This window comes from Idiotropiscis lumnitzeri, chromosome 9 (assembly GCF_059441095.1).
Source record: "Idiotropiscis lumnitzeri isolate Australia: NSW breed Sydney's pygmy pipehorse chromosome 9, RoL_Ilum_1.0, whole genome shotgun sequence".
Lineage (NCBI taxonomy): Eukaryota > Metazoa > Chordata > Actinopteri > Syngnathiformes > Syngnathidae > Idiotropiscis > Idiotropiscis lumnitzeri.
Genome location: NC_142399.1, coordinates 3579182 through 3603710, shown reverse-complemented (window position 1 = coordinate 3603710; position 24529 = coordinate 3579182). Strand labels below are relative to the sequence as shown.

Below are 24529 nucleotides of genomic sequence, written 5' to 3'. Positions count from 1 at the left end.
CCTTAGAAAAAAAAAAAAAATCTTGTGACATAAATGCCTGACATCATCGTGTTTGTCGCCGCCTCAGGAAGTAAGGCAACTTGATAGAGAAGTGAAAACTGCTGATTTTTGTATGCACATACTGTATGTTAAAGTGATAATTGCGAGCGAACGGAAGCTTTCCAAACAGTTTAAATTTAACTATCACAGAACTAAGACCACCGAGAAAAAACTTCGAATTTCTTGTTAATATATTGATATGTAAATAAACTCTCTCTCTCTCTCTATATATATATATATATATATATATATATATATAGAGAGAGAGATCTTGTAGGGGGGTGAGAGAGGGGGGACACATGGCAAAAGAAATCAATTTGAGTCGCATTTGCCTGTCGTCTGAACGCAGATTAATATGGTATTTATTCAGTGCAGATGATCAGTACACAATATTCAAGGTGTGACGGTTTTAAATGTCTATTATGACTTTGTCATCTTTTGCAGGTCCACATCCCACTCGTCTCCGTCCCTCAAGCAGAAACGCCAGCACTGCCACGCAGCGCTGTCCAAGTGACCTGTGTCGCCTGACACCGTCAAAGTGTCTGAAGTAAGTGGTGGTCGCTATGGCGATGTTGTGAAGTTGCTCAGCCAGCAGCCACAACTCCCACAAGAGGGTCATGACGTTCATAACCACCAACACCGTAACCCAGAACTCACCCCCCAGGAACTTGAGCCACGACGACGCGCTGCTGGCGGACATCTTATCGTACAGGTAACTTGTTGCCGTGGTGACAAACAAGAAGTGGCCTGTCACCATGGAAAAGATGAAGACGAGGAAGAGGCGGTGGTTAGCCCGTCCGATGCACCGGTTTAGGAACAGGCAGTGGTGGTCGTAGTCTTGAACGCACACATCACAGAGCTTGCAGTGCTTCGTGTAGTCGGGCTGGAACAACTACGGGTGAAGGAAGACCCAGATGGTCAGCAATGAATATCTTATGACGCAGCAAAATTCGTTTTTTGTCCCATTGAAGTCAAAGAGAGGAGATCAAGACAGTCATGTCAATGTGACCTTTGCCCCGTAACATGTCTTACCTCACAGTAGGGACAAAACCTCCGAGGGCTCTGGTTCTTCTCTGCTAGGTCAGCAATGCAGGAGAACCGAGGATCCGCATCTGCCCTGTGCAGTGTCCCCGGGTCTTGAGTCTGAACTTTCCAGAACAAACCGAGGACGAAGCAGGCGTGGACCGTTGACACCTGAACCAGGGCGTCGCTCAGCCACGCACATTTCATTTGGTTAAGGATGAGAGTACAAGTATATTCTCCAAAAGACTACGATTTTTTTCGGGTATTAAGCTTTTTGTGATTTTTTTTTTTTGTGAACAAATTCACAAGAACTGCCTGTCATGCATTATGTCGTCACTTTCACCAGAATCAATGGATTAGCGCTCCACATCCTAAATTATCATTACTACAGCATCAAAATACTCTTGATAAAAAATGTGCAATATTGCTGTGGTGGAAGGATATTAGGTGTTATTTTCCCGTAAAAACAAAGCAGGGAATGGAGCAAGCCGGCTATGAGGGCTCCCAGGTAAATGGGGTTGGGTAACCTGGAAGGAAGACAGCTGCTATCTGAACAAAGAGATATAACGTGCCATAAAATGTGTGGGGAACTTCACACGTACTTAAAAACATGCTACAGCGTTTCTCAAACCTTTGATATGTGGCCAGTCGGTGGGACTGAGTGAAGATGCTTTTGGCTAGCCAAGGGAAGAGTAAGCCACAAAGGAGACCACCGTAAGATCCTAACATGGCTGCGGCCACAAGAATGGTGGCTCCACTCAGGCTTGGAAAAAATAACGTCCAGTAGTACAAAACTGGCACACAATAAAAACACACATAAATGTCCGACAAGTCTTTTAAGAATTGTGTTCATTGTACAAAACCCGATTTAAACCCCACAGAGGATATTTACCAATAGATTCTTTGGGCTTGTGGTGGATTGGCACATTTATGTACTGGCTCAGTAGTTTGGTGAGTTGTTGATGCCTAAAAAAATAAAAGCACAGTCCAGCAATGTATGCATCGAACCCTTGCCTATTCGTCATTTGCTATTCAAAAACTCAATTCTATTCTCAGCTATTAGGGAAAAAAGTGCACCGATTTAAAAAAAAATAAATAAAATAAAAATGATTTGTGCTATTCCTGTAATACCCTGGTATGCCACAAGATGGCAACAAAGCCCTCGCGAAATAGCAAAGTAGTAATTGGTCTCAAGGAAGTGTGGTAAAGCAATGAATCTCGACCGGGAAGTAATCAATTACTCACTTTTACACTACTCAAAAAAAAAAAAAAAAACTAAAATCAATATCACTGACGGTGCTGGCAAGCTGTGGTTTTCTGGAGATTTTGCTTGATATTCACCTAAATGTGTTCCCTTTTTTGCTGAGGTCCAGTGGTGTGAGGCCGTTGAGGTTTTTCTCGTGGAGGATCCTGCACCCGGCCTTTTGCAGCAAGATCCAGCACACCTCCACGCATCCTCGCTCTGCTGCTACGTGAAGCGCCGTCTCCCCCTTTTGGTCAACAGCATCCACAGCACAACGCTGAAACACAGGATCCTCATAAAAGGTTCTGAGTACACTCTAGATCGGTTTTTTTTCCCAATCCTTTGGAAACATTTGAAAGATTAGATGTATGTGTGTAAATACGGTATGTACGGGTGTGGGATTGTGAAACTAAATAGTTTTAGAAAGGCTAATTAAGCTACTGAATGCAGAAGAAAGTGTTACTTATGTAACACATGACTGTTTTTTTTTGTTACCTGGTCTCTGAGGAGGTATTGGACCATATCTGTGTTGCCCGTAGATGCCGCCAAGTGAAGGGGGGTCACCTGGTGCATGTCTGTGTCTGTGTAACGGAACATTTCGGTCTCCCACAAATAGTGCACTGCAACACTGGGAAATGTAAATCATGGACAATGCATGCCTGAATGATAAGAATGTGATCATTTGATTGTTGTTGGTTACTTCACTCACATGCTGCCGCCTGTCACTGCATGATGAAGGGAGGATTTCCCTTGTCGGTCGAAGACACGCAGATCAGCCCCATGCTTTATCATTTTATGAATGATGTCAATGTTTCCTTGCCTATCAGGAGTCATCCATCGTAAGACTTCCCAAAATTTTCCAAATGAAAATAACTGAAGATCAGAAACCTGAAGTACCTGCATGCAAAATGAAAAGCTGACTGTCCTGCGTTGCAGGCGAGGTTGGGGTCTGCGCCGTTGCTGAGGAAAAGGTCAACCAGGGAGCAGTTACCATGAAGGGCAGCATTGTGTAGTGGAGTGAAACCGCCCCAGCCTGGATGGAGGTAAATAAAAACACACAAAAATAAATTTTGATCTCTGTACATAAGTTATTATCCTGGTATCATACGGATATCATATGAATGGATAGGTATTTAACGCCTTCGCATATAGTGAATGAAAAACTGTGCCTAAACATTTGACAAGGAGTTTATATTACACTATGTAATAAACCAAAGGTGAAATATATCAACAACGTGGGTCCAAAACATTTTAAACTTTTAATCTACCGTTTTATCATGGTAAATTCTGACTGCATAAAAAAAAACCAAATCCATTTTCACAAAAATGTACATTGCCAGTAACTACCTCAACCTTATGAAGTTGATTTGTTTTGTGCTTACCTTTGTGTATGAGAATTGAGCGGTCATTTTGAATGACGACTTTGCACTGCTCAAGGTTTCCTGTCCGAATAAAGTCAAAAATTCCCTCATTACCCAGGGAACGTGAAGGCATCGACTGCATTGTTGTGGCTTCACATTTGCAGATCTGTCTTATTGTCCTACTCCTAAAGAAGAGATTACATTAAACGGGCCTCTTGGACGAACTGCGTCTTCATATTTTTCATGCTAAGTGAGGTGACGGGAAAAAAAAACATTTTGCGACGACGAGACGGCCGCTTCACGGTATTTTGCTTGACACTGGCGGACCACGCCCCAGGCGCCTCATTGGTTGAAGCCTCGCACATGACTTGAGCTGCAGGAAATGAAACACTGGTCTATTCCCCAGTAGGTGGCGGTAATACTCCACACCACAGCTTGCCGCCATTAATATCACCCGGCCGAAGAAGAAGCTAGCACAACTGGCTATTTAATGAGATGGGTCTGTACGTTATCCGGGTATGGCGGTTTTTCCCTTTGTTGAGTCCGCTCATCTCGAAGAGAGAATTACTATAATTTAATTTTGTGATGGTTTTATACATATCAATTTCTCAAAATGAAAAGAAGGCATACTCAGCATTTCATTCTTTAAAAAATGTGCAACCTCAGTCGATATTTGTACGTTTTGACTCCTACTCGTCGCCTAATATCTCATTCATACCCAACGATGTTTTACATTGACGACCAACGTTTTAAAAGTGTTATTGCGCACGCTCAAAATTGAACTATTTTGACTGATCGTTGTGGTAATAACAGTGTTTTCCCACTAGATGGCACTGTTTGTTAAATTTACAACGTCCACTTTCACTCCAGGATTATTTTGGTCATCATTAAAAAATATATGTTGCAATGGTGGAACAATTGTCAATTATTATTATACGTTATAAGTAGTTGCGGGATTATAGTTTTGGGGTTTGGTTCTGAAGTTTTATTTGTTTCAAATTACTTTGAATAGTCACACCATAGGTTTGCCGCTCATGCTTTAAAATACATAACTTCAAGTTCAACATCACTGAAACCTCCTTTTCATGTGACCTCCACTAATCTGCGCTGATCCTAAAAAAACAAAAATAGATACCTACAGTGCAGTACAATGTGTTGCATTAATTCAGACATTTTCCCTATACGCATTAATTTTATTTTGTTTTTATTTGTCTCATTGAAATGTTTTTTTTTGTAATTAACAAAAAACAAAATAGACAGTTTTATTTGTTATTTTTTATACTTTTCGCAATTGGGTCATTATTAACAAAGTAACTGTATGATTTTATTAAGATAAACTATTTTACCTAAAATAAAAACTTATTAAAAATATTAGATTTTTTTTCAAATTGCCTTATAAATCACAAGAAGCATTAATTATTTTATGGATAAAATGTTTTTTGTTTTTTTTACTTAACATGTGCACATCTGATTCTTTTTTTTTTTAATGTTTACCACTTCTGCAAATGACCCCTCCAATCTGTTCATTATAGAAATACAAAAACTTTCCCTCCACTTTTCTAATGTCTAATTTTAATTCATAAAGTTTACATGATTATACAGTGTATATATATTTTTCCTTGGAATTCCATCCATCCTTTTTTCTCTACTGTTTTTCTTCAATAGGTTTGTAGGTAAGCTGGAGGATAACCCGGCTGGCTTTGGACGAGACGCGATGTACACCCTGAACTGGCTTGCCAGGCACTCGCAGGGCACAAATGGACAAGCAACCATTCACAATCAAGCCTAAGGACAATTTAGAGCCTTCACCTACTTTTTTAATATAGGAGGAAGCCGGAGTACCTGGAGAGACGCAAACATGGGGAGAACATGCAAACTTCTCATAGGAGGCCTCAGCAGGAAGAAAAACTTTGAGGTGGATATGCAAACCATTCAACCACCATGCTGCCTTTGTTGTAATTCTCCTTCAAAATTATTTTTAATTGAAAGCCACACTTGCTTACTCGTGGGTTGCCGCCACAGCGATTCAACTCATTGGCAGCCAGATCTGACAGGTCTATAAAAAGCTCGAGACTACCGAGCTGTGGTGGGAGGGCCCCATCCAATTGGCCCGACAATACTTTTTCACTTCTGCTTCTCTGGGGCAGTCAGGAGGCACATGACCTGATCCAGCCGATGTAAATTACTCCGCATGTTCAAAGTTCATTCTACTTGTTGCAGATTAGTGAGGGCGGGCTGTTTTACAGGAGGGTTCACAGTCACACAGCACAGTGCAGTGCAGTCAGCGTCAGTCATGTTTTAGCAGGTCTCTGCTCGCCTTTGCTGCCGACATGGCAACGTGGACAGAATAGGAACTCAGCTGGACTCCTGCAAGTTACTTTCACAGGCACCCGTCAAGAGGGCGGAAAGTCACACATGGCTCTCACACAAACACAGGTAAGATCTTGTGTTGTATATTCTGTCGGTGTGTATGTTTCAATGAAATCCTGACAAGAAGTGAGCGTTCCACTCCCGCGCACAGAAACCGACACTTCTCACATGAGTGATGTCAAATAATCAGTATATTTGTGAGGAATGTGAGCTGTCTTTATGTAAAGTCCTCCACTTCCTTCTTTGTAAATCACATGTCTGTTCATAGAAAATGTTCACATTGATGATGTTCTTTTGGGAATTTCAACCTTACAAGTTGATTTTTCAATCTTTACCATGAATTTGAATCCAATTATTTACTGTTACTGGCAACAGACGCTCCTCTCACAGGATACTCAAGATTTGTTTAATGTCATTTGAAATACAGGTTACAATATTTGCGACTTCAATTTCTATTTTTGGAAAATTGTGTGGCATTCGTTGTCAATTAATCACGTTTGGAAGAAAATTGAGCTTGCTACTGTATTCCGGTGGGCTAAATAAGAACATCATGTCAGCTCCGGCCTACAGCCACGTAAACCTCCACTATTGCAAACTTATAAGGAGTTCAGAACATCCTGAAAGTTGATCATGTAAAAAAATAAAAGTGTATCTTTATCTTAATTTGAGGAACTCCACTACTTTTACAGGATTTGTTAGGTTTTGTAATCACTGTTAACATTTCAGGTCATTTTGTGTTTCCGGTTATTGTAAATGGAATTCAGCGCATTGCAAAATTTATGCCGATCTGATTGAATGACCAGTTTAGGTGGCACATGACTGCTAGCGGTTTGCGTCTTCTGTGTGATGATTTTTTTCTTCTCGCGCATTTTTTTTTAATTGGGAAATGGTGCATGTCAAGTGAATTTGATTAAGTGGAGAGAATTTTACATAATTAGATGATGGTAGAAGCTTTGGATTTCTGAATGTTGTCTTTGTGATCCCCTGCAGGATGCCGGCATAAAAGGAGAGAGGGTCAATAAAGAAACAGGCGAGCTGAGTGCTTCAGGGGAGTTATCCGTCTCTGTGGAGTTGCTTGTGAAGAAAAGCGTCGTCCCCTGTCGGGACCTTCTGCTCTCTGACTTGCTGTGTGAACAACTGCAGCGACTTGAGAATGAGCGATGCTCAAGTTTAGAGCGCAAAGTTGACGTGGCTTCTTTGGAAAAGATGCACGAGCATCTCGTCAGAGTCCTGCCTCTCTTCATACAGGTAGTACCCAAATTTGCATATTGTCTCCCTTGCCTGTCAGCCAAATATTTCTCAATATGAAAAGTACATTAAGGAATCATTACTGGAAAGGAACATTTCAAGTCATAGTGGTGCTTTAAATACAGATCAGGAGCTTTGTTGCAAAGGTCAAAGTAACAAGACAGGATTCTCGAATCAATCCAGATAACAAAAGGTGACAGTCAGATGTTTGGCCTTTAGCCGATCCCGTCACTCAGCCCTTAAACAACATGTTTGACCTCCGTGTATTTATCTCGGCTGTTTGCTGTGTTGTCACACGGAATTCAAAAGCCCTAGCCTTTGTACGGAATTAATACGTGTGTCGAGACGTATAGAGCGGAACATTCACGCTCAACCAAAATTTACTGGAAAAATTCTCCTGTCATCATGTGTGTTGTGATGTCAGTAAATCTTGTGAGGCTTTCCAAGATTTACTTCACAAGTGCAATTTCCCTTTCCCTGTTAAGCCACTACTTTTTTCCTCAATTTTGAACCATGCAGCTAATAAAACGGTGCGGCTTTTCTGTGGATTTTCCTTTCACCAGTAGGGGGCGCTCTATAGTTCAGGAAATACACTAAATAAATCTTGATTTCTTTTTTTCTGTTGGTTCTGTTTTAATTAGCAAGGTTGTTGCCGTGTTAAAAGGCACTGTTTTTGCAATCGGTTTATGTCCCGTTTATGTGCATTCACAGTACAAAAGCGTTCGTACATGCAGTAAACAACTAATTTTTTTCAAGAAAGAAATCCGCGGCTTATAGCCTGATGCGACTTGTATCTTTTTTTGTTTTTTTTCCCCCTCAAAAAAAAAAGTTGCTGCGGCTTACATACAGGTGCACCTTATAGTCCGGAAAATTTGGTGATTCATATAGACCGACCTCTACAATAATCATTTTTCCTATGCAATTGCACTTATTTGAGCCTCGACTTGGAATTCTGTGTTAGTTTGTATGTGGGTGTGTCTTATTTAAGCCTCATGACCGGCATTTGGGGATTTACATAACAGCACACTTAGTGAAATGCGATATCCTCTTATGGAAGTGAAAGAGAACATAGTGCCAGCTGGTTACTTAGAATTGACCACCTCGGAATAAAGCACCTTTGTTTGACTGCATCTTGTTGAGTGAGGGCAGTCAAAGCTTCCATTGAATTAATTCAACAAATTATCTGTGTTGTGCGTGTGCGTCTAATACATACATTTTATAATCACTTGATGTTCAGGTATGTGAGGAAGGTGGAGGGGCAGAGGGGTTGGACTTAAAGGGACTTGCAGCTCTCACCTCGGTCGCCTTCATCCATAACATCCACGACAGGCTTGCGGAAAGGCCTGCAGGTAAAGGCCCCTGACGCATCCCTTGCCCACCTCCCACACGTGGTGCACTATAATTAAGTCACAATTTTAGGGACTTTCTACCTCACTCTTTACTTCTGCTTTTGGTCTATCCACAAAGCTTTATGGCCTTTTGCTATTATATGTCACTCATGATCCTCAGAGTGGAACATCATTACACATACTTGCATTATTTAAATAAATGTATTGAGATACACCACAATTATTTGGGACTCTCAACATATTCCTCCGAGCCTCAAGATTTTCTTTGATGAAAAAGCTTTATTCAGTATCTCTTTCAATTTTCAGTGAACAGCCATCATCTTTCATTTATTTGATGATTTTCTCTGAAACAATATGCTTGCACGCTCTTTATGTGGCACTTTGAAACGTTTGTGTTCCCAGAGAATGCTCGTGAGGAAGTTGTAGGATTCTTCCAGAGGGAACACGAGCAGACAAGCTGCCCAGGATGGTTGCTGCTAAAATCTCTGTTGCTGTTAACAGCTGACAGCTCAGTGAGTTTTTTTGTTTTTTTTTAAGTTCCCTGTTTTTCTCACATCTAATACAAATGACTTCCTTTTTATAGAAGCTAAAACACACCCGTCCACCAGACACTTTACGAGATACATTTGTGCATTCTAATTCAGTCCAAGGTGTACCTATTGAAGTGTCTATTGTGTGTATCAATTTAATTGTCTTTGTAGTGGGTAGCACCATTAAATTTTATCCGTTAATGTGACAAATGCATATATTCAATACAAAAAAATAAAATAACATTTTTAAGACTGTCTTTTTGCTTGTAGGTGTCATCTATAAATCCAGGACTTCCCGCCGTTCTTGTAAAATGTTTGTACCTGCTCGTGTGCATCCCACCCAACGAGAAATTAAACCTGAAAGAGAGCTTTCAGGAGCCTCTAACACAGGTGAACATAACTTTACTCCTCTCCATGACATCAGATTGTGTCTGACATCACAATTTATTCATATTTTTTGATAGGTTCTCCTCCAACTATGCAGGCAGCCAGTCAATGTGGAGCGGCTGGTCGAGACCCAGGAGCTGCAGTGTCTCATCATAGGGCTGACATCACTTTGGGACCAGACCAGCATCTCGTGGAGACATCAGGCCTCTCGCATCCTTAAAGTGGTTTCGGCTGTAGCCACCAGCAACACTGTTCCAAACCTACTCGGTGAGCCGACTATTCAACTTACTGTATGCTTCTATTTGCTCTCGAAATGATTGCATATACCATAAGACGGGCTTCACAGACAGTGGATTCATTTAATTGGTTAAAAAAAAAAGTATTTATTGACACTAGTACTAATTGATTGTTACGGTAATTAGTTCTATAAAAACACATTACCACAGTTCAGATTAGTAATTGATTGCAAGAAACATTCACTCGAGGACTCATCTGGCACTGTGGTGTACACAGAACATTTTTCTTTCCAAAATGGAGTCGAATTTTTTTCGTCATTCTTAGAATCGGTGTCGTTTAAATCCAGTACTCGAACTGCTTTCGCTCATATGAAGTGTTATATTATCCGGTGTGGTAGTTTTGCTGATAAATAACATTAAAATTCAATTTTAAATGAACATTTTACAAATGAAATTCACATTGTCTTGTTGTGCAGGGAAGAACTGCGTACGCATATGCATCCAGAATCTGTCACGCATCAACTCGGAGGTGGCTGGCCCGCTACTTGCCGAGGTGGCCGTGGCTGTGTTTAGCTTCATTCGAGACACATATCCCGTCAATCCAGCTCTCTTCAACGAGTTTGACTCGCACAATGGCTACAAGGCCCTCGAAAACATTCTTAAACGGTGAGACGATGATCTTGTGTTAGACTTATTTTAGCAGAGATCAATTACATCTTACCAACATCATCTGGAATTTTAACGCGTAAAATAGTATCTCATAAATGTGTACTGTGATGAGTGAGGCCTTTGAGTTCATCTTTTGACTTTTTTTTTTTTTTTTTTCTATTGCTGATCATTCCACAAAAGTTGTGAAGGAGGCGTGTCAGAGGATCAGTTCCAATACGTGGAGGAGCTGCTGGCGCTCATTGCCTCATTCACCCTGCTTGGCAAAACCGAACTCAAAGTGGCTCTTTGTGTCAGCCACCCTCAGCCTCCAGGCTTTAAATTCGAGCCGCCCCTAAATAAAGGTAAAACACCCCGCTTTGTCGCGTTCCAACTCACATGCTCAAAGCCCATCATTTCATTTGCTCACTTGATCTCACTCTTAAACTGTTACCACTGCCCCCCCACCTGCACCCCGCCGTGGCAAGCCGTGTCCCTCCGCTGAACAGGAAGTTGAGGTGATTATGTCCGGGATGATGAAGTAGCGGCTTCCCTTCTAACAATGTTAGGATGCCCCACATCTATTCACCACTGGCCTACAACAAGCGGCCATCTATCATGGATGCGCACACACCACCTGACGACTCGGAAAAGTGACGCCCATAATAAACACACGCGCACAACCCCCCCCAACACGCACACACACACTGAGAAGTCATCCATCACATGAAGGAGAAGCTCACGTTCCAACGCAGGGTTCATAAGAGTCTTGTGTTGATCTTATTTGGTTTTGATGCAATTTAACTTCAGCGTGAACATGAATTCTATTACTAAGCAGCTCTATATTTATCCACAACACGTGCCAGTGTGTTTTCCGGCTTAATCGATGTTCATATTTGGACAAGGTGGCAAACAAACGACATCAAGGCAGATTATGCTCGATTATGTTTTTTATTCATACATGTTCCGGTGTTTGTTTTCCAATCTATCTACGTATGTGCAACTTGATTTGTTTACATGCTTGATGTCCGACAGTCTTTGTAATTTATCGGTTGTGTTTTCTCAATTAAATTGACCTTGCCTCTGAAAATCTTCCAGAAGCATTTCAGTCGTTGATTCTTTTGACCATATTAACCTTGCTCAGCTCCTCATTGAAATACAAACTCATAACTGCTACTATCGTTTGTTTTTTTTTTCTCGATTCTCAACTTTTTATTTCAGGTTCGTCAGTTAAGAACATGCCTGCCTTCCATCTGCTGCAGGCTTCCTTGCTGCAATCTGAGGATTCACTCCTGTGCTGTCAGATCCTAAGAACCATTCAGATGATTTGGGAGCGAGACAAAGCCAATTTTTTCCTGCTGGAGTGGACCGTCCAGACCATGGCCCAATTGGCCGGATGTGTGTGCCGCAAACCGGCAGCAGTCCAAACGATGTTCTACTCGATGCTCGAGATGGTACAGTAGGTCTTCTCGCACGGTTCGAGATGCGGGTTTTCGCCGCAAGTACTCATCCAAAGCTGGCTTTCCTGCAGGTCATCTTCAAGCTTAACTACATCCCCCATGAGGCATTGCGTGTCGTGCTGAGCATCCTGAAGCAGAGTTGGTCAGGGGCACTGGCTGCAGGAGTGGCGGGAACAGAGTTTGGAGTTGCGACTCTTCAAAGTTTTCACAGGTAAAGCAGCGCTTCTTTTGGAAAAAAGGTTTTGGATAAATTTGTGAATCAAACAAGGGTTCCGAGAACTCCTAATCCCACAAAATTTTAGGTTTTCAATTTACCAAGGCATTGTTTTCGAGCCATTCCTAACCTTCCTTTAAAAATGTTGTAAAAACATTTCCGTTTGGTTTCCTTAAACCTGCAATTTTAATTTGCCATGTTTTATACTAACCGTGCAGTTCTACAAACTCCAACTACGATAATAATGAAGCCATAGTCATCTTTGAGAATGCAGATGTTGCTCTCCCGTGTAGGATGATGGTGCACAGCGGCATGCTTGCGGAGGTGCTGAGTGACTGGGGCCTCTTGGAGTTGCTGCTCAGCGAGCTTCGCAGGAGAGCAAAAATCATCCGGAAAGCTGGGATTGTCTCTGCTCCTCAATTAGGTAGGTGACGTCATTTGTGAGTCACCCGTCATTTGAGTGCACTTTACAGCCAACATTGCATGACTAGTGTTGAGCAACAATGATTCACTGCATGTTTCTGTCATTATGAGTCATTTTAACAGAAAAATTGGGGAGTCATGATTATGTCAACTCAGCATCCGTCTATTCCGTAGATGCAGAGCAGCTGCCAGGCGTCGCCTGCGAAAGGTTCCTCACTACTTGTATGCTGCAAGTTGTGTCCGCCCTCACTCTGCGTTCAATCAAAAACACAGGTAGAAATTGGTCGACCCGACCCACTAAACATAACCACGATTATTCGCTTTTTTTTTTTTTTTTAAAAGCCCTTTTGAATATGTGTTCCAAAATGGCCACCGTTCACCATTATTCAAATGCTCAATTATTCAATCTCTGATTATTGCATAGCATCATCTTAGAAAAATTGATAGATTAATCATTTCAAACCTTTCAAAGGCCTTACACAACGGAAGGATTGTGGTAAATGTCAAAGCTAAACATCTTAACGTATTTTCCGACGCTAAGCCGCTCCTTTTTTGCTCGATTTTGAACCATGCGGCTAATACAACGGTGCCGCTTTTCTGTGGATTTTTCTTTCAACCGGTAGGGGGCGCTAGTTCAGAAAATGCGCAAACTAAATCTCGATTTATTTTTTATTTATTTATTTTTGGGTCTGTTTTGTTTTAATTAGCAAAATTTTTGCCACGTTAAAAGGCTCCAGCTCCCTATACCGCATTAATCACGTTTTTTAACTCACGCCTTTGCTAATTATTTGCTTATGTTTCAGTTTCAGTGCGAGAGCTTGGTATGGTCCCTTACATTAAGCTCTTCCTGGACGAAGCTCAGTATCGAGGTCCCACTCTGTGCATTCTGGAGCATCTGGCCGAGCTGAATCCGGATGAGTTCATGAGTACTGCCATAGGAGCCCTCTGTTCCTCCACACAACACGAACTGGCATTAAAGCGAGACCTGTTACAGGTACACACGTCCATCTTTGTCGTGATCTCGCCGAGTAGTCTTCATCTCGCATGAAATCGTAACAAATGATAACGCACTTGAAATGTAATTTGCAAGTGAATTTATTTTCTTAACATGTGGGATGCTGATTACATTATTGACCAAGCCGATTGATTTGCTAAACAAGGTTTAGCTGTTAACTCTGGACCGATTCGATTAGCCCAGTAACATTTTGCGGTGCAGCTTTCGGATCGGTGAATGGGCCTGAGATCTGATTAGGCTTAACGAGGTTACGCACCTACTGTATGTGTCTGATTTTTATAGATGGCAATGAGAGGCGCTCTTACTTGCAGATATTGTGTATGTGTCGGCTGCTGTGTGATTTCTGTGCTCGTGCGCTGTTTGCGCTAACGCGGTTAAAGCAGGTGGCAATCAGATTGGCTCTGACCCGAGTTGCCAAGTGTTCCGAGCCATTGTGATTACTCCGGTTTCACTTAATCGCATTTGCCCCTGCGTTGTGCCTCACACTTTACCTACCTGATGGATTAGCTCTCCAAATTGAATAACGCTAATGTGATTTAGTTGACCTCCAAAAACTATTACCAGAAATGATTTATGATATATCTATACGTTTCATCTATTTTTCATCACATTGTTTTAATTGACTGCAGCTCGTTTTGAAAGCGTTCTGTCTTGGTGTTTTCCCAAAATATTTAGCCGCCTGCTCACCTTTTTTTTTTTGTCAAATATCTCTCGGCTGGACGTCAGTCGATGTTGAAGGTGCTGGAGAGCCCGAATAGCTTGGATGCTTTCCGACGGGCCGGCGGCTTCACTGGACTGCTCTCACTCGTGCTCGACATGGAAGGTGCCCTGGCCGATCCTCCCCAGCGAGAAACGTGGCGCTCCGTCGGTCATCAACCGTTGCTCGACCTCCTCCTTCTCGCCCTCCATATCTTGGCTTCCGCGGTGCACCTGCATGCGGTCAATGCACACTTTTTTCAGACTGGCGGCTTTTACGAGAAGCTGGCCGAGGCTCTCCTCCAGCTCGGATGTTTCCGCTCTGAGAGGAGCAGGTGGCAAGGCATCAAGACTGCAGAAGACCGCCGAGCTCCCGGAAGAAGCTTCTATCAGTTTGTTGAGCTAGCAGAAGGAGCGCCGACATGTCACGCCTCTGCATCTGTCCGTCTTTCTGTCACTCTTCGGACTTGCATCATCCTCCTTTCCTATCTTGATCACTTTGCTACAGGCCTCTTCTCTCCTCTCGATCTGAATTTTGGCCTAGAACTTGAGAACGCGTATGACGGGGACCAAAAGAAACTAAATGGAACATTAGGGCATGAAGGGATTCACTCGTCAACTGTCGACGTGGGGTCAGTCCAGCATACTGTGGAGGGAATGCAAGGTACTTGTCGAACCCCAGGAAGCAGCACATCCACCGTTTTAGAGTCCCAATCAAGGTGATTCTTTTCACTCACATGCCATCCACAAGTTGTCACAAGAAGATTTAACGTGCGTTAATAAGATTTTCTCTTTGAACTTTCAGTAGGTTCACTTGTGATCATGTTATTCTTCACCCTGGCGCTATTCGCGTCATCGTGACTCTCCTTCCATTCATCTTTACGCCCGAAGACTTACAGGTATTTCTTGAATGATATCATCAAGCCCTCAACATCGATACGTATTTCCTCTTTCTTTCTTAGCTTTCAATGGAGATCCAGCTTGCAGCGGCAAACCACGTTCAGTCACTGGTCAAATCGGAGCGGAATCGTCAGATCATGTGCGAAGGAGGGCTTGTTTCCACACTCCTGACTCAGTGTCACAGCATGCTGCTCAGTCCAAACGACCCGCTACATCTCACTGTTACACGGATCTTGGAGAAGCTCTCCTCCCAAGCCATCACGCCTTCAGAATTCAGGTTAGATCGAGGATGTTTTGCCCGAAATAATCTCTTTCATTTTGCTCTCCTACATTTGAGCCCAGAATATCGGATCATTTGGTTTCTGTTCTTTTTCAGGAGATTTCTGTGTTTAGCCGACCCTCTTATGAGCTTGGCAGACAAAGTTGGAGCGTCAACAAAACCAGACATCCTCGCAACAGGAGAAGTAGCTGGTGCTGTAGTTTTGTTTGTTTTATTTTAATCGCACTTCACCCTGGAATAGATGCTATGCCCCAAAAATACATTTGTACAAATAAATTGGACGTATTCTAATGTGCTTTCCGTCAATTTAATGCGGCAATGCATTAGAATATTCACGAGGCGTTGGTTGGGAGATGCTGCATTGTTTTAATTTTCTGTTTCACATACAATAACACCAGATTTTTCCCGTGCAGATCTCAACACAAAAGCAGACACAATCACAGGGGACTCGACTAAGACACCAAAGCAGAACTTCAGCCCGTTAGAGTCTACGAGTAAACAATTTGCTGGTTCCACCATTCCTGCCCACCAGATCATCAGTGTGGTATCCATGACTTCACCGCGCACCTTTCGGCCGCATCGGATCTCCGCCACGCCGGCCTTTGTGGAGTTTGACATGAGCGAGAGTGGCTATGGGTGCGTCACAACCTTTCCCGTCAAATGTATTCGAATCAACCTAATTGATTGATTGAATGCCGCGACACCGTTGTCCTTTACAGCTGCCTTTTCCTCCCTTCACTGGCCACAGTGAAGGGCGTAACAGCCGATTCTATCTCAACTGGTGGAATCGGAGGCGGTAAGAGTCCAAATGTTCAATAGATGCATGTTTGAATAAATGTAATCATGTCTTGTCATCTATTTCTCTCCGTGTCATCAGACTGCCGAGGTTTCCCTCCCACTGCCGGCCTTTCCTTTTCCTGTTGGTTTCAGATCAACAGGTTTAGTTCAGCGTGCGATTCCCACCCGATCCGATTATTAACAGTTGTTCGGCACATGTCGCGGACGGAGCAACAGTACATCTGTTTGTCTGTCTCCTTCTCATCTTATGATGGCTGTCTGGTCCTCACCACGGAAGAGGAGGCTTTTACTTACTTGGGTAAGAAGCGGGTGACTATGGGCAATAATAGCTCTACTAAACTGTGCATATAAACATATCAGCCTTGTACCGTAGTTCCATCTCTCGTTTCCACAAGAAAACTTCTCTTGTTTGCATCTCTTTCTTGTCTTTGAAAAAAACCCCAGATATGATGGAGCCAGAGGTGAGCACGCCAACCTCTTTGCCCACCTCACTGAGGTTCCGTTGCTCCAGTTTGCTGGTCCCTGGTCAGTGGCATCATCTTGTCGTCGTCATGGCCAAAGATGTCAAGAAGAGTTGCATTGCTTCCGCTTACTTCAATGGCAAAGTGCTTGGAACTGGAAAGGTGTGAGCACTAAAGAGAGTTGTATGTAGAGAATTGACATGAATTTACGGTATTTGAATGCATTTTCTCACAGATGAAATATATTCAGCCGTTTCCTGGCAAGTGTGTCTACATGGAGCCCACAGCTGTTGTTGATGTGTACGCATTGATTGGGACGCCCACTCTTTGGAAAGACCACGCTGCTCTGGTGTGGCGCATTGGACCGTCTTACCTTTTTGAGAAGGCTTTGAGCCATGAGCTTGTGGCGGTCATATACACTCAAGGCACTGTCTATATGGGCAACTTTCTGGCTTTGTGCAACAAAGGCAAGTGCATGACATTGTGTCACGTTATTACTAGATCTGTTTCTTGATTAACTGAAAATTTTTACATTTTTTTTATAGCAACTAAATTGTGGTCGTTAAAGGCTTGCCCTGCGTCAGTCTCATTAAGTCGAGACGTGGTTGGAATTAAAAATAATAGTAATAATTAAATTGAATTAAATCAAATTAAAAATATTGAATTACATTTAATAAAGATTGGTAATATTTCTCATATTTTAATTGTTTTATTTCATTTATTAGCATGCTCTTGAGTCGTGACACTCAATAGGCTCAAACTGTTTGCTTTCATTCCTTTTTTTTTTTTTTTTTACCTGAACGGCTTCTATTTCTCTCATTTATTCCCAGATCCAGAAGCGGAGTCTTTCACTCTCCGGTTGGTTCCTGAGGAGAGGATTACGTTTGGCATCAACCCAGCAGTTTCCACATTAACTAATGTTGTGCGCATCAGAGAGAACTACAATGAGGTGGACTGCAGGCTGATTGCTAAAGAGGTGCGGCCAGACCTGTTTTTAATAACCATTTGCTTTTTAGGTACATTCTAAAAGTCATCCATCTAATTGCAGCTCGGGATAACCTCTCGAGACCAGTCTACTCCAGTGTTCCTGGCTCATAACATCAGTCAGCACCTGAGTGGCACTGCACGCACGATAGGAGCAGCATTGATTGGACATTTTGGTGAGTGATGGACATGATTTATTTTTAATGTCCTGTGTCCTGAATTTATGCAAGTGCATTTTTAAGCCTATTACCTTTATATTGTAGGTGTTCGCACATTTGTCCCCAGAAGTGCCGCTGATGCTTTTTTGTACGTGGGTGGGCCTGCGGTTGTTCTCAGTCTGATTGCAATGGCGGCAGACGACAACTCCTTGTATGCCGCGGTTAAGGTTTGCGTTTCCGTTCTGGAAACAAATTCCACCATGCAGCAGGAAATGGAACGTATCTGCGGATACAAGGTCTGTTCCAAATCATTAAAGTAGCTACATTTGAATTTTTTTTTTAATTTATTTATTTTTTTAAACATATAATTTTACTCTATGCAGCTGCTTGCTCTCTTGCTGAAAATGAAGAGAACTCTGGTCAGCCACAGAACCTTTCAGTTGATTCTGTGCCTCTCGAGTTCCATGGACGTTAGCGGCGGTCCGGAATATCTGCACAACACAGCTGCTTTCCAAGCTCTGCTGCTGGACCTGGAGGTACACATTTAAAAACAGTAGCTCTGTTGATCTCGGGAATATCTTACCAATTTGTTCCATACAATGCCTCATGTTGTCAGGTGTGGAAGGACACATCTGAAAATCTGGATCTCTCAGTCCTGAGCCACTTTGCTGAGATCTTGAAGTCCCCAAGGTAGTTCCCATGGTCACTCGGCATGTTATGTCACCAAGCAAAACAGCTTTAATCAAATTCCGTTGCTCACATGACAACACGTTATGCAGCTACTGGACAGTGAAATAAAGAGACTCTTGTTTGTGAGTGATAGGAAACCTTATCGTCTACATTGTTAACATTTTGCAGAAGCCTGTCATCAATATCATGGGAAAGTCTAACAAAAATAGCTTTACAGAAGACCATAGACTGAATTGAATACGATTTGTTGTCAATAAAACTGATTGTGACCGACACTCTTTCTGTATCCTCAGCAATGAGAGCAGGATCGCAGTGGTCATGCACAAAATGGGTGTGCTTCCATATCTGCTGTTTGAGCTGTGTGACCCTTCTGTGACTTATCAAAAAGTCAAGCTGGTTTCTCGTGTCATTTCGTGCCTCCTGAAAGCTCACTTCACTCCTCAGGATATACGCGGGTACGACTCGGACACATTCTGGCTAGATGTTTTTAGAATTGAAATCTAAAATGACCATCGTTGTTTCTGTTTTGTGTAGGATGACATGTTGCGTCCTAGCTGGGTTTATACTGATGATTTATTGCGCAATCAATGACTGCTTGGAGTTAGTGGAGCTGTATTCAGAATCTTAGGACATTGTTTAACTTTATGTCCTAAAATATAGTACCTTTTCATCATAAAGCAACAAAACACATACTCATTGGCCACAATATTAGGTCCACATATTTTGGTTTATTTTTAGCTGTATTAAACTGACGAAAGGTCAGTGTAGGCCCAAATTTCTACAGCAACACAATCTCCATGTTTTCTCTCTCTCTGGCAGCACTAAAGGAAATTAATTCATTTTGGGGTACAAAACTCATTAGGTTGTGCCTGTATATCTATTGTTGTGGTCAGAGGGAATAATCCGTTCATGGTCAACGTGTTTGTGAAAATTGTTTGTATATTTTGCCAGAGTTGGGCTCTTCCTCATCTACACACTCCCTCCTCTTCATAATGTGGTTGAGAGCTATGGCACATCGGACTGTGATCTTTCCCAAGATACAAAAGGTAACACATGACAAAGTCTTCATGAAAGACAAATTCTGACTTGTTTTAACGAGCCCACGTGTTTGATCTTTGTTTTTTTAGTTCATAATTCCGCTCCTGCCAGCCTCATCTGCATCCGCAACCGGCTGTTACTTGTTCTTTGTGACATCCTCGACTCAGACAGCCCTCTGGTCAAAGAGTTGGTGTCATTTGCAAAACCAAAACAGCATGTATTCAAATTTGCCATAATAGCCTGGAAGAAACGTTTAAATTCTGTTTTGTTCTCTACAAGTCAACAGAATTCTGTCTACGATATCCTGGGCAGTGATTGGTTTCTACTCTTCTTGAAGCCACATCTTCACTCTTCCACTGTGAAACTGGCTCTCATTCTGCTCACACACTTCCTCTCCTGTCCGACACGGCAGAGCAGTTTTCAGGAGGTCGTGGTCCCCGGAAGCCTCATAAATAGCATGGAGCAGCCCTTTGCTATAATCGGTACACACCGTGTTTTCCATACCCAGTTATGAATATGGCCTATAAACTCAGGCAGCAAGTAGCCATGCAAGTGTGTGACCCTACACTGGCTTAGGTGTTTTTTTGTGTGTGTGTGCTTTCCCCCCAGATAACCTTCGTGCTCACTCTTGGTCATATGAATGTTCCAGTGCTGCATGTCCTGGTTTTGATGTCCTCCGAGGTCTTCTGGTCAGACACTTTCAGCTGCCGCAGGTCTATGAAGCTCTGGCTGCTTTGCTGCTGGGACGCTGTTTCAGACACTCTGCAGAGAAAGAGGTGAGTATTTTTGTCTGAAATGATACATAAATGGGGAATCCTTGTAGAATTGTGCTGACTGTGTCTGCCTCACAGGCAATTAAAAAAGTCATCCAAATCGTGCCTCACGTAATCTACAGGTGAACTTGAATGACTCCCTCCAGTCATTGATTGAAAGCCAGTCAGACAGTCCTGGCCCTCAGCTCTGTGTGGAAGCTGCAACATTATTGCTCGAACTGGCCAAAATCGTCATTACGCAAGTAAAAACGTCTCTTAAACTTGTGTATTACATTTGAAGGCAAATCAATGACAACCTGTCTTTTAAATAAAGCATCGAGCGGGCACTGATGCATCATGGGAGTTTCAGCTGCTGGCAAGTGTGATGCAGTTGTTCTGCCGACTGCATAACCTTCGACCCCGAGACCCACTTTGGGCATCCATAGAGTTCCTCCACGCGCTTGTTGCTGTTATGTTCCCCTGGTACGGTGCAGAGGTTTGTCCCTTAAATTGTCTTTACTTTTCATGACAATTATACCTGGTTCCTTTTGACTGATTCTAGCATTTTTTTTTTTAGGTTGAGCATGAGACTTGTAAAATAACCGAATGTGAGGATGAACTCAGTCAGTCACCCAGGAAGCCAGTGTGTGACTTTATCCGTATTCTGCTGATGGACAATCTTCTCAATGTGTCCGGCAACAGCAACACACATCCTTTAGTGTTACTAGTGGAGGTAAGTAAACACATAAATGATCAAATTGCGGGCAATTTCCATTCTAGTTGACACTCAAATGTGTACACTCTTTGCATGTTGAACCTGCAATACCATCACTTCTCCAGAAGGTGCCACTATTTGCTTAGTTACTGAATAAATGGGGCAGCGTAATGGCACTAATGATGGAATGACTGTACTTAGAAGAACAAATAAAACCAGAACGGCTGTGTTGAGTGTTTTCCACTCTCATGTTGCAGGAAGTTCTTAAATATAATAATAATCATAAATATTATAGTTCTGCCCAGATGGCGCATCGTTGAAGCAGAGGCGGAGTTTTCAGACTGAGCTGCTGGAGTTCATGATGGACGTCATTTCCATGCTGAGCAATGATAAAGAAAATGACACCCACCTTATTTCACAAGGTAACATAACCATGTAGTATTTCTTATTGTACCCCTTAATTCATTTATTATTCCTTTATAGCCAATTTGGTATTTCAATATTTTGTATGATGTAGGTTCCAAAGGGCAGAGACCCGCAGGCCAGATGTGCACATTGACGGGTAATGTGGTCCTCTTCAGTAAGGTTCTGGTGCAGGCACTTTACAACGGAACATTCCTGGGTGCCTCTGAGAGTTTAGTCAACTTCCTCGCAGATCAGATTGAAATGGTGAGATGAACCCATACGCACATACGCTCATTTATATAAACACTCAGCTATAGCCAGCCAACAACTTCATGCTGTGTTCGGCTTGCTAAAACCAGCACAGTGGGGAAGGAAAACAAATGTGTATTGCAGAGGCAGGATTTGTGTGAGTTTCAATCTGACAATCGGCATTAATGTCATTTTATTTGCTATGGAGACTTTCTCCCATTGATCTAGGAAGCTGAGACAGCCATGAAAAAAATATACAAAATGTTTAATTGTACTTCAATAGTTTCTGACTTTGGTTCCATGAAGAATAAATATGACAGAGGAGATAAATAAAATGTCATTTTAGTCTCATTATTAGTTTTTATATATGACAGTGAAAAATAAGATTTCTGACCACTATTATTTCTTGATACATTAGGCCCTGGAAAGAGGACAAACTCAGAAGGAGAAGACAGTGTCAGCGCTCTATTCCTGCACCAATAAGGCACTGCTCTACTTCCTTTCCCAACCACGCCAGTCCAGAGCCGAATTGGAGGGCATTCTTAAAACATTCCAAACAATCAGTGATCGCTGGGACGTTCTCTTGGCAACTTACAATTCAAACGTGAACTTTATTACGTGTCTTCTTCATTGTCTGCTATTGATCGGCTCTGGCAGGTAAGAGCTAACTCAGGTGCAGGGACTCATATTTACACACATGTGACCATTGTCATAATATGTGAATGAATGTGTTTTCCTTTTTTTTTTTTTAACTGAAGTTACCCGGAAGGCTTTATGTGTGACGCCCAAAAAGTGCACAACAGGAAAGTTTCAGCAAACTTATTTCACTCTCAAACACAACATGAAGTGGACATAGAATCTGCGGCCGAATTTCCCACTGGTATGAAATTCATGACTTAACTCCTTCACTACCCAGCAAGTAAAAAAAAAAAAAAAAGGGATATTTGACGTCTTTAGCCGTCAATGGCACTAAATGAGTTAAACATTTCTTATGTGTATTTTTTTCGAGTTTCGGACAAATCTGTGTTTGTGTATTAGATGACAAAGAGCTGGTGTTCTTAGCGAAGGCTTGCTGGTCCAAGGTGATGACGGAGCGACGGCACACTCTGGAGGAAGCGTACAAGATTGAGATCTCAACCAGCCACACGGCTCAGAGGACACCGGTGAATATGACTGACATCAGCCCATTGTGGGAGGAGGTGGCACACAAAGCCTGGCTGCTGCACTCAGGTTAGCTCTTATGATGCGTCATTATCATATGATTGGGAAAAAAATGTATCATGGTGGAGTAACACTTGATAAAACAAAATGTGAGTCAAATTAATCTAAAAAATACAATGATATAAGCTATGTTAATAGACTGTAATATAATATGGGACATGTCAGAACTGTATATGGTTCAACACAAGATGATAAAATAACAAGGAGTCTGCTTTTTGTATATTTTGAGAAGAGAAATGCAGGAAATCAAATTTCACATCACGTGTTGAATATTACACTTTTTCTACACAGATGGCAAAAATAGCATTTAACCCATACTAAGTTCATGGGAGCCATCTTGAATTTTACCACCACAGAAGGAAGTTTGTTGCTAAATGAGCTGCTCCGTGTTGACAGAGTCTTTTTGTCTACTTGAAATTTCACATTTGTGTGTTTTATATGCGTGTGTGTGTGTGTGTGTGTGTGTGTACAATACCCTCACAGAGAATCAAAAGCAAGCGATGGCTAGCAACCCTCTCAAGAAGTTTGATATGATCAGCAGTGCCGTTCGCTCAGCTATGGCGAGGCAGGACAGGGAGACGGTGACAGTGGAGGTACGCGCTCGCATCCTCACATTAATGTGACGCTAGCAAACCAGCCGACACTCATTCCAAAGTCACTCACTCCTGTATCCGTGCTGTGGGCCGTCTAGCCCCGTGGGAGTGTTTTTATTATTTCTTAAAATTGATTTGGAAGATCACAGCTGATTGCCCCTGAGTGGCTATAATAATTGATATCTGCTCGGCCCATTCGCGAGAACATTCGCCGCAACACGCTGTTTGCCGCTGAAGGTTAAAGACGCGTTTATTGTTGTTTTTCCCCCCAAAACACGTGGTCCACATCATTAGTTCCCCCACAACGCTTAAGACGTTGAGCCATCTGGAGCAGGGAGCGGGGACATATTACTCAAGCACACAGGCATGAAATTACCGCGTCTGTGTTCGCCCCAGCCCTGTAAAGTGTGTGTGCGTGCCCGCGCGTGTATTTGTGCACGTCTCCTACCCGCTGAAATTGGGTTGGCAATTATAGCAGTAGCAATCTGATGAAAACATTATTCATTTGATGTTATTCTTTATCATATCAGTATCTGACAGGCTATCAGACAGGGTGATGAATAGTTTTTCCACGTGAGAAGAAGCAGGAGAGATGTTTACCCGCACTTTGTTGAATCACGTCACTCTGAGCCCGTCTGAGATTTTCTTCTAAACTAATAGACAGATCGTCGGAACGTTGAGCCGGTTTGCTCTCGGCCTCACAAAGAAATCAGTGAGACAATAATTAATTTCTGGATCATCAACTTGTGGCCTTTATTTGGCAAGTGAGAGATGTGTCCGGGGATCCACATTAACGCAGCACTACAGTGTGCTGAGCGTGGCTTTCCCGTCTCCGATATGAACATTACTGTCCAGTTCATTGAACAAAAAGCCGTCCCAAAGCCTTCTGTAGGTATTGAGTGAAAATAGTGTGAGTGATAGGCAGTCTCAGTGCAAGGCTTCCAAAGAATTATTTCATCAGCAAATGCCGTTTCCATAATCATATCTGTGTCCTCACATTACGCCGATAATTAACAGCACTAATGATCACGTTAAGTTCATTACAC

General features: G+C 42.4%; 2 protein-coding genes across 2 annotated transcripts in view; one reads left to right on the top strand and one right to left on the bottom strand.

The window, feature by feature from the left end:
• Positions 1–366: 366 nt before the first annotated feature.
• LOC148329886 (uncharacterized) lies at positions 367–3998 on the bottom strand. Its single transcript, XM_088305371.1, has 10 exons — positions 3688–3998; positions 3203–3338; positions 3015–3125; positions 2801–2933; positions 2404–2582; positions 1955–2028; positions 1694–1856; positions 1507–1589; positions 1072–1262; positions 367–931 (listed from the first exon to the last, which is right to left on the bottom strand). Exons 1-10 carry the CDS (start codon positions 3806–3808, stop codon positions 449–451), a joined length of 1674 nt encoding a protein of 557 aa, XP_088161497.1. The 5' UTR covers positions 3809–3998; the 3' UTR covers positions 367–448.
• A 126-nt stretch (positions 3999–4124) lies between these two features.
• wdfy4 (WDFY family member 4) overlaps positions 4125–24529 on the top strand; it is a 38226-nt gene continuing 17821 nt past the window's right edge. Inside the window, exons 1-42 of the mRNA XM_088304229.1 lie at positions 4125–4182; positions 5332–6102; positions 7027–7284; positions 8522–8633; positions 9036–9145; positions 9434–9553; positions 9628–9817; positions 10263–10452; positions 10636–10796; positions 11653–11885; positions 11963–12102; positions 12399–12529; positions 12703–12801; positions 13332–13522; positions 14270–14958; positions 15045–15138; positions 15202–15416; positions 15516–15610; positions 15833–16055; positions 16139–16215; positions 16297–16515; positions 16662–16840; positions 16914–17145; positions 17509–17654; positions 17727–17838; positions 17926–18116; positions 18204–18356; positions 18437–18510; positions 18804–18965; positions 19462–19556; positions 19638–19734; positions 19828–20030; positions 20158–20324; positions 20444–20563; positions 20635–20796; positions 20878–21033; positions 21311–21437; positions 21533–21684; positions 22088–22326; positions 22428–22549; positions 22711–22899; positions 23374–23483. Coding sequence (XP_088160355.1) covers positions 6082–6102; positions 7027–7284; positions 8522–8633; positions 9036–9145; positions 9434–9553; positions 9628–9817; positions 10263–10452; positions 10636–10796; positions 11653–11885; positions 11963–12102; positions 12399–12529; positions 12703–12801; positions 13332–13522; positions 14270–14958; positions 15045–15138; positions 15202–15416; positions 15516–15610; positions 15833–16055; positions 16139–16215; positions 16297–16515; positions 16662–16840; positions 16914–17145; positions 17509–17654; positions 17727–17838; positions 17926–18116; positions 18204–18356; positions 18437–18510; positions 18804–18965; positions 19462–19556; positions 19638–19734; positions 19828–20030; positions 20158–20324; positions 20444–20563; positions 20635–20796; positions 20878–21033; positions 21311–21437; positions 21533–21684; positions 22088–22326; positions 22428–22549; positions 22711–22899; positions 23374–23483 — 6756 coding nt within the window. The 5' untranslated portion in view covers positions 4125–4182; positions 5332–6081. The remainder of the gene's footprint in view (positions 4183–5331; positions 6103–7026; positions 7285–8521; positions 8634–9035; positions 9146–9433; positions 9554–9627; positions 9818–10262; positions 10453–10635; positions 10797–11652; positions 11886–11962; positions 12103–12398; positions 12530–12702; positions 12802–13331; positions 13523–14269; positions 14959–15044; positions 15139–15201; positions 15417–15515; positions 15611–15832; positions 16056–16138; positions 16216–16296; positions 16516–16661; positions 16841–16913; positions 17146–17508; positions 17655–17726; positions 17839–17925; positions 18117–18203; positions 18357–18436; positions 18511–18803; positions 18966–19461; positions 19557–19637; positions 19735–19827; positions 20031–20157; positions 20325–20443; positions 20564–20634; positions 20797–20877; positions 21034–21310; positions 21438–21532; positions 21685–22087; positions 22327–22427; positions 22550–22710; positions 22900–23373; positions 23484–24529) is intronic.

Coding starts and splice junctions, on each gene's coding strand:
- LOC148329886 (XM_088305371.1), bottom strand. CDS start 3,808: ATGCAGTCGATGCCTTCACGTTCCCTGGGTAATGAGGGAATTTTTGAC. Junction 1,263..1,506: donor TTACGGGAAAATAACACCTA/ATATCCTTCCAC, acceptor ACCAAATGAAAT/GTGCGTGGCTGAGCGACGCC. Junction 932..1,071: donor GGTTTTGTCCCTACTGTGAG/GTAAGACATGTT, acceptor CTTCACCCGTAG/TTGTTCCAGCCCGACTACAC.